Source organism: Triticum dicoccoides, chromosome 1B (genome assembly GCF_002162155.2).
Source record: "Triticum dicoccoides isolate Atlit2015 ecotype Zavitan chromosome 1B, WEW_v2.0, whole genome shotgun sequence".
NCBI lineage: Eukaryota > Viridiplantae > Streptophyta > Magnoliopsida > Poales > Poaceae > Triticum > Triticum dicoccoides.
Window position 1 is genome coordinate 369,928,459 of NC_041381.1, and position 9,202 is coordinate 369,937,660.

The following is a 9,202-nucleotide window of genomic DNA, read 5'->3' on the forward strand; positions in this document are numbered from 1 at the left end:
TTGATAAACTTAGGCGAGTGCTTGGACTGCAGCTAAGCCCCCGAGGGAGAGGATTGCTCTTCACTCGGTAGGATTTTTGTAACTTAGGCGAGCACGAGGCTGCAGCTAAGCCTCCGAGTGGAAGGCTGGCTTACCACTCGGTAGGATTTTGATAAACTTAGGCGAGTGCTTGGACTGCAGCTAAGCCTCCGAGTGAGAGGATTGCTCTTCACTCGGTAGGATTTTTGTAACTTAGGCGAGCACGAGGCTGCAGCTAAGCCTCCGAGTGGAAGGCTGGCTTACCACTCGGTAGGATTTTGATAAACTTAGGCGAGTGCTTGGACTGCAGCTAAGCCCCCGAGTGAGAGGGTTGCTCACCACTCGGTAGGATTTTTATAACTTAGGCGAAACGGATTCGCAGCTAAGCCTCCGAGTGGGAGTCTGGCTCACCACTCGACAGGATTTTTCCAAACTTAGGCGAAACAGATTCGCAGCTAAGCCACCCACTGAGGGGGAGTTTTTATGTGGACAAAAAGAAAAAGTGCTGACACAATTATTTCTAAACCCATGAATTACAGAAGTTCTTTATTGCAACTCATCCGAGTGATACAACTTAAGTGTAAAACGGGCGGAGTAGCTCCGCGTTCCAAGCTCGGGGCTCATCGATATTATGCTCCACGTTGTAAAGACGGTACGCCCCGTTGTGGAGAACCTTGGTGACGATGAAAGGGCCTTCCCAAGAAGGAGCAAGCTTATGTGGTTTGTGCTGATCCACTCGGAGAACCAGATCCCCTTCCTGGAAGGCTCGACCTCTCACATTTCGAGCGTGGAAACGGCGCAGATCTTGTTGGTAGATGGTCGACCGGATCAGAGCCATCTCCCTTTCTTCCTCTAAAAGGTCGACTGCGTCCTGCCGCGCTTGTTCAGCTTCTGCTTCGTTGTAGATTTCGACTCGAGGAGCATTGTGGAGAAGATCACTTGGTAAGACTGCTTCGGCTCCATAGACCAAGAAGAATGGAGTTCTTCCGGTCGACCGATTGGGCGTGGTCCGCAGTCCCCAGAGCACAGATGGAAGTTCGTCGACCCAAGATCCAGCCGCGTGTTTGAGATCACGCATCAGTCGTGGCTTCAGTCCCTTGAGAATCAGTCCATTAGCTCGCTCTGCTTGTCCATTCGACTGCGGATGGGCGACTGATGCATAGTCGACCCGTGTGCCCTGGGAGTTGCAGAAAGTTCTGAATTCCTCTGAGTCAAAGTTCGACCCATTATCCGTGATGATGCTGTGCGGGACTCCATATCTGTATACCAGTTCCCTGATGAAGCTAACAGCAGTACCGGTGTCGAGGCTCTTGATTGGTTTAGCTTCGATCCACTTGGTGAACTTGTCGACTGCCACCAGTACATGCGTGAAGCCACTTCGTCCTGTTCTCAAAGGACCGATCATGTCCAGCCCCCAAACTGCAAAAGGCCAGACGAGTGGGATGGTCTTCAAAGCTGACGCAGGCTTGTGCGACATATTCGAGTAGAACTGACATCCTTCGCACTTATCTACTATCTCCTTTGCCATCTCATTCGCCTTGGGCCAGTAAAATCCGGCTCGGTATGCTTTGGCCACGATGGTCCGAGAGGACGCATGATGACCACAGGTTCCCGAGTGAATATCGTTGAGGATGAGTCGACCTTCTTCTGGTGTAATGCACTTCTGTCCGACTCCAGTCGCGCTCTCTCTGTATAATTGTCCTTTGATGACGGTAAAGGCCTTAGATCGACGGACGATCTGTCGAGCCTCTTCCTCATCCTCCGGAAGTTCTTTCCTCAAGATATATGCAACATATGGAATCGTCCAGTCGGGAATGACTACCAAAACCTCCATGATCAAGTCGACCACCGCTGGGACTTCAACTTCAGTCGGATCTGTGGCACTCTTGGGCTGCGGAGTTTCTTCGGTGAAAGGATCTTCTTTGACTGATGGAGTATGTATATGCTCCAAGAACACACCACTCGGAATGGCTTCTCTCTTGGAACCTATCTTTGCTAGATCATCAGCTGCTTGATTCTTCAGTCGGGGTATATGATGGAGTTCCAACCCCTCGAACTTTTTCTCCAGCTTCCTCACTGCACTGCAGTATCCAGTCATGGCTGGGCTTCTTACGTCCCACTCTTTCATCACTTGATTGACCACTAAATCCGAGTCACCATAAACCATTAGGCGACGGACGCCGAGTGAAATGGCCATGCGCAACCCATATAGGAGGGCCTCATATTCTGCCTCATTGTTGGAGGAATCAAAGTGAATCTGGAGCACATATCTGAGCTTATCTCCTCTGGGGGAAACCAGGACAACCCCAGCACCGGAACCATTCAACATCTTAGAACCATCGAAAAACATGGTCCAATGCTCCGAGTGAACTTCAGTCGGCTGTTGCTGTTCGATCCACTCGGCTAGGAAATCTGCTATTGCCTGGGACTTAATGGCTTTCTTTGCCTCAAACTTGATATCAAGGGGAAGAAGTTCAATCGCCCATTTGGCCACTCGACCAGTTGCATCTCTGTTGTGCAAAATCTCTGATAGTGGAGCGTCGCTGACGACTGTGATTGAATGGTCAGAGAAATAATGAGCAACCTTCTTTGTGGTCATGTATATTCCATATACAAGCTTCTGATAATGAGGATATCTCTGCTTGGATGGAGTCAAGACTTCAGACAAATAATACACTGGGCGCTGAACTTTGAGAGCTTTTCCTTCTTCTTCCCGCTCGACCGTTAGCACAGTACTGACGACTTGTCCTGTGGCTGCGATGTAGAGCAACAGAGGCTCTTTGCTGATTGGAGCAGCAAGCACCGGCTGGGTGGAGAGCAGAGCTTTTAGCTCGGCAAACGCTGCATCAGCTTCTGGAGTCCACTCGAACTTGTCAGCCTTCTTCATCAGTCGGTAAAGAGGCAATGCCTTTTCACCGAGTCGCGAGATGAATCGACTTAATGCGGCCAAGCATCCAGTAAGCTTCTGGACATCGTGCACTCGCACAGGGCGTTTCATTCGGAGAATAGTGCCAATCTTTTCTGGGTTGGTGTCGATTCCCCGTTCGGAAACGAGGAAACCGAGTAACTTGCCACCAGGAACTCCAAATGTGCACTTTGATGGATTGAGCTTGATATCATACCTTCTGAGGTTGGCAAATGTTTCGGCGAGGTCAGCGAGCAGGTCGGAACCTTTTCGTGACTTGACAACAATATCATCCATATAAGCTTCCACATTCCGACTGATTTGAGTGAGTAGACACTTCTGAATCATTCGCATAAACGTGGCTCCGGCATTCTTGAGGCCGAACGGCATGGTGATATAGCAGAAGCACCCGAATGGAGTGATGAAAGCTGTTTTTACTTCATCGGGTCCATACAGACGGATCTGGTGGTACCCGGAGTAAGCATCTAAAAAAGACAACCTCTCGCATCCCGCGGTCGAGTCAACAATTTGATCTATGCGAGGGAGAGGAAAGTGATCTTTCGGGCAGGCCCGGTTTATGTGCTTGAAATCAATGCACATTCGGAGCGACTTGTCCTTCTTAGGAACCATGACGACATTAGCGAGCCACTCGGAGTGGAATATCTCTCGGATAAATCCTGCCGCCAACAGTCGAGCCACTTCTTCACCAATGGCCTTTCTCTTCTGGACGGCGGACCGCCGAAGATGTTCTTTGACTGGCTTTGCAGACTTGTCGACTCTTAGGCGATGCTCAGCCAGTCCCCTGGGAACACCTGGCATGTCAGCGGGCTTCCATGCAAAAATGTCCCAGTTCTCACGGAGGAACTGGATGAGCGCTTCTTCCTATTTTGGGTCGAGTGTTGTGGAGATGCGGGTCGGAGCTGCTTCGGGGTCGGTCGGGTGAATGTGGACAGGCTTCGTCTCACCGGACGACTGGAATGCAGATTCTGTGGCGGGCTTCTTGGATCGCAGCAAGTCACTCGGATCTGCGTTTTGCTTGTACTCTTCGAACTCGACCGCTGTCACTTGGGAATCGGCAATTTTGGAGCCCTTCTGAAAGCACTCCTCTGCCTTTTTCCTATCTCCGGTGACAGTGATCACACCTTTGGGACCGGGCATCTTCAATTTGAGGTACACGTAACATGGTCGAGCCATGAACCGTGCATAGGCTGGCCTCCCCAAAATGGCATGATATGCACTTTGAAAATCCACGACCTCAAATGTCAACTTTTCTTTGCGGAAATGCTTTGAATCGCCAAATACTACGTCCAAAGCTATCTGGCCGAGAGACTCAGCCTTCTTCCCTGGTATAACTCCATGGAAGCTCATGTTACTCGTGCTCAATCGGGACATCGGAATGCCCATACCTTTCAGCGTGTCTGCATATAACAGATTCAGCCCACTTCCACCGTCCATCAGCACCTTTGTCAGTCGAGTGCCTTCGACAACTGGATCGACCACCAACGCTTGCCTCCCAGGGGTGGCAATATGAGTCGGGTGATCAGATTGGTCGAATGTGATGGGTGTTTGAGACCACTTCAGATAATTTGCCTTCGCTGGGGCAACCATGTTAACCTCTCGGTTAATTACTTTCAGTCGACTTCTGCTTTCCACATCTGTGAAGATCATCAGAGTGGAGTTGATATGCGGGTATCCTCCCTCACTGTCCTCTTTGTCTTCGGCTTTGTCCGACTCCTTCTCCTTGTCCTTAGACTGTTTTCCCTGAAACTGCTGGATCAGGAGTCGACATTGGCGAGTGGTGTGCTTTGGGTAAATGATATTGCCCTCTTCATCTTTCTTCGTGTGAATATGACACGGCATATCCATCACGTCGTTCCCTTTTTTATCCTTCACCTTCTTGGGGTTCCAGGATCCTTTTGGTTTCCCCTTAGACTTTCCTTGAGTCACGGCCAGAGCCTCTCCAGGAGCTGCCGGTTCAGCCTTCCGCTTCTGTTTCCGACTGGAATTTCCTTTTTCCGACTGACTCGGCTTGTGCTTGCCGCTTCGGAGTCGGTCTTCTTCTTCGCCGTTGGCGTACTTGGTAGCAATCTCCATCATCCGACTCAAGGTCATGTCACCAGTTCGACCAAATTTCAAGCTCAGTTCTCTGTTCTTGACACCATCTTTGAAGGCGCATACTGCCTGATGGTCAGAGACATTTTCCACAGTGTGGTGCAAAGTGATCCACCTCTGAATATACTCTCTGAGAGTCTCATTGGTTTTCTGCACGCAGACTTGCAACTCTGTCAATCCCGCTGGCCGCTTGCAAGTCCCTTCAAACGTTCTAACGAACACTCGGGACAGATCTTCCCAAGTGTAAATGCTGCTAGGGGGTAATTGGGTCAACCATGCCCTGGCAGAACCTTCCAACATGAGGGGCAAATGTTTCATGGCTACCTCGTCATTCCCACCACCGATCTGAACTGCCACTCGGTAGTCTTCAAGCCAAGTTTCAGGCTTAGACTCACCAGTGAACTTGCTGACTCCTGTTGCCAACCTGAAATTGGGGGGAATAACAGCGGCTCTGATAGCTCTGCTGAAACATTCAGGACCAGAAACATGTACTCGACTGCTCGTGGGCACTTCTCTGTCGAGTGCACCACGATGGGCTCTGTTTCGGTCGACCAACCCTTGCACGATAATGGATCGCGCGTCGAAGCCTGGCTCCCTGGGGTCAACTGGAACTCTACGCCCTGTACTGTACTGACGCCTATCATCTGGCTGCCGAGGAGCGTAAGACCCACCCCTCGGAGGGGAATAGGGCACTCGACGCCTATCATCTCGGTCGAGCCTGTCGCCATATTGATCTCGCTGATACTCACGCCCTTCGTGCCGCGGAGGCGATCTGGGGCTGTGAGCCGACTGTACCGTATTCACAGTGACAGATCGACTGTGAATTCTGTTGCGCGACTGAGACACGGCTGAATTCTGATCTCCTGCTGCCCGGAGTAGATCCCTGATCTGCAGCAAACCTCTGCCAGCTTCTGACTGCGAAGGCTGAATGGACTCTGCTATACGGGTTGCAGCTGCTAAATTCTGAATCGGGGTTCGATATACCTGAGTCGGCGGGAAGAGTTGACGTCGACTGGTGTCGGGAACTCGTTGCCGCGCGCGCTCGTCGAGTGCTCGCTGAAGGTTCTCCAGTCGAGTGCGCTCGGCCAAATTGGCCAGACGCGCCTCCTCCAAGGCACGAGCCTCGGGGGTTTCTCCTGCGATAGGAATACGCAGGGGATCCTCGTTCCTGCGGCGAAGCTCTTCTCTTTGCAGAGAGTCGAGCGGCTCGGGTTGGTACTCTTCGTAACCTCGAGCAGGGTCGCCGCCGTCACCTGCTCCACCACCGCGGGCGAAGCCGGGAGGGCTATGAGGCCCGTCGACCATCAGGATTTCCGCCGCTGGATCACTGCTTCCGCACTCGGATGCAGTCTCTCCGGAGCCAGTCGACTGATCGAACAAGCCGTAGAGAGATTCGTTGGGCTCGATTGCCGCAACTTGTGTAGTGGTCGTCTGGCGAGCCACCGCGTGACTCACCCATCGCTGAAGCCTCGACCGGCCCGAGCGCTTGCGCTGGCGAGAGACCGGGAGGGTGGAAGGAACCGACCGATACTGGGTCGACGGTTGCCGCAGCAGAACGCCGCGGACACATGCGCGGAAATGCGTCGCACCGCGGACGGGGAGCGCATCAACGTCGAGCGGAGCCTCTTGGAGCCATGCGGAGTCGTCGGCGATGAAGGTGAGAGTGCCGAGACGGATCTCTTGACCCTCGATCAAAACTCCAGCAGACACCATGATGAAAATACTCGGAAGAATCGCAACTTCTCCACAAAATCGCTAAAACACCTGCCCCACGGTGGGCGCCAACTGTCGTGGTTCTAAGCCTGACAGTAGAGTGGGGGGTAGGTATGGAGAGGCAAGGTCCTAGCTATGAAGAGGTTGTAGGCACAAAGGATGTACGAGTTCAGGCCCTTCTCGGAAGAAGTAACAGCCCTACGTCTCGGAGCCCGGAGGCGGTCGAGTGGATTATGAATGTATGGATTACAAGGTGCCGAACCCTTCTGCCTGTGGAGGGGGGTGGCTTATATAGAGTGCGCCAGGACCCCAGCCAGCCCACGTAGGAGAAGGTTTAAGGTGAGTTAAGTCTGGGGCGTTACTGGTAACGCCCCACATAAAGTGCCTTTACTATCATAAAGTCTACTTAATTACAGACCGTTGTGGTGCAGAGTGCCTCTTGACCTCCTGGTGGTCGAGTGCGTCTTAGTGGTCGAGTCCTTCAGGCCAGTCGAGTGTGTCCTCGTTGGTCGACTGGAAGGCGACCTCTTCTAGGGATGTCTTAGGGTAAGTTACTTGGGACAGGTCCGTGACCCTACCCTAGGTACATAACCCCATCATACGGAGCTTCCGGTGACTCACAGGACGACTATGGGCGCATGGCCGAGTCCACCAGCCTAGAGTGTTTCTAAGTTCTGTCAGGCAGTGGTGGCAGTGTTTGGACCGCAATACTTGAGAACACCCAATGCGGAAGACACTGCTCGGATCCTAGCACAGAATGCAGCAAGATCTGATAGAGCACCTATGGAGGTTCAAGGGCGACACCAGGCACGACGTGTGATGAAATATGATTTTTTTTATTTGTTGAACTATATAATTTGTATTGAACTATTTGTTGTTGTACTATTTTGCTGAAGTCTTTGAATTTTTTGTGATGAAATATGTGTAAAAAAATATTTATGTTGATAATTGAACGCCGAGCCACGGCGAACCATGCCGAATATGGGCCTATTCTCGTCCATATGGGCATTTTTCGCTGAAACGGGGCTTCAAAAGTGGGCCAAAATCGACGACTGGGACGAACTGGGGGGCGACGACTGGATGCAAAACCGACCCCAGCGCCGAACGAGTCGCCGTCTCGCCTTCATGAGACGATTTTTATGCGCCCTGAGGGGCCGAACAACTGGGGATGCTATGAGGAATCGTTCCCGAGTTATGAGCGTCCAAAACAACATGCACCGAAATTCCAATACAGAAAACGAGAACCGACTGAAAAAGGAGATCTTCTGCGAGCAACATTTTATTTCTATTCACAGCCAGAAACGATCCATTTTTCTCTCTCAATCGTACCAGAAACGACCGTTTCACTTGGCTACAGCTCGAAACAAATTCTTGTCCGCGAGTCGCATCCATCCAGGAGGATACGATCATACGAGCGCCACACAGCGCTGAAGACGGCGAGGAAGCTGCGTCGTTAGCGCGTTCATTTGCGGGTGTCAGCGGCGGCGCGCGGCGTGATCTTGATGACGAGGCCCGGGAAGACGTCGTCGGGGTCGTGGACGTGCGGGTTGTGCTCCAGGATGTAGGGGTCGCCGCACCTGTCGCTGATGCTGTGCAGCGTCTCCCCCTCCACCACCACGTATATCTCGTCGCACGGCCGCCGCGACGCCGACGCGATCCGCGCGCCGCGCACCACCACTGCCCCGCCGCTCTCTTCCCCCTCGCCCGCGCGGAGCGACGACACCAGCAGCAGCGTCACCAGCGCCACCCCGCAGCACCACGACGCCGCGTCCGCCGCCGCCGCCAGCCCCGAACGCCTCCGCTCCGGCGCCATCACTACGATTACAACAAACCAACTAAAACCAACCACGAGAGTTCAAGAACGAATTGTGCGGTGTTGTTGTGACTTGTGAGTTCTTAGCTTTGCTCTGTGTTTGAGTAATCTTGGAGGCAGAGGGGATTTATATAGAGACTGAGATGAAGGGTCCATGGTGGAGTTTGATGCGAGAGGGGAAGGTGAGGGAGAGACTGATGAGTGAGATGGTCTGGGTGGAGACTTGCCTGCTCCCCGCGTGTGTGCCCATCTGTGCTCCCACATATGTAGCATGATTTGATTGGAACAAAATAAAGTCCGGCCCCACCCCCTTAAAATCAGGGGAGATGATTAGATTAGAAAGGGAAAAAGAAAAAGGACAACTGTAGAATGAAGTGGGAGCACAGATGGAAGTATGGGAAGAGAACAGGCAAGCCGGATCCGTGGGTGGATGCTTTGTGGCCACGAGAGCAAGCTGAATCAGAGAGACCGATGCTGACGTGCTGTGATGTGATGTGACTAACGAAACAAATAGTGCTGGACAAAGATAAAACTAACATTTCTGGGTAGGGAATTGATGGAAGGCTTATGGGTCGAGCACATCTTGTAACGTGTTGTTTTTACAGGTGTAGGCTATAGCATCGTCAGTTCCCCGCAAAAAA

The 9,202-nt window shown here is 52.2% G+C and overlaps 1 protein-coding gene across 1 annotated transcript; it reads right to left on the reverse strand.

Moving 5' to 3' along the window:
* Window positions 1-8,011: 8,011 nt before the first annotated feature.
* On the reverse strand, window positions 8,012-8,755 carry LOC119305413. The gene has a single exon (XM_037581933.1). The coding sequence runs from the start codon at window positions 8,559-8,561 to the stop codon at window positions 8,211-8,213; it is 351 nt and encodes a 116-aa protein (XP_037437830.1). The 5' UTR covers window positions 8,562-8,755; the 3' UTR covers window positions 8,012-8,210.
* Between the last annotated feature and the right edge of the window lie 447 nt (window positions 8,756-9,202).

Coding starts and splice junctions, on each gene's coding strand:
- LOC119305413 (XM_037581933.1), bottom strand. CDS start 8,561: ATGGCGCCGGAGCGGAGGCGTTCGGGGCTGGCGGCGGCGGCGGACGCG.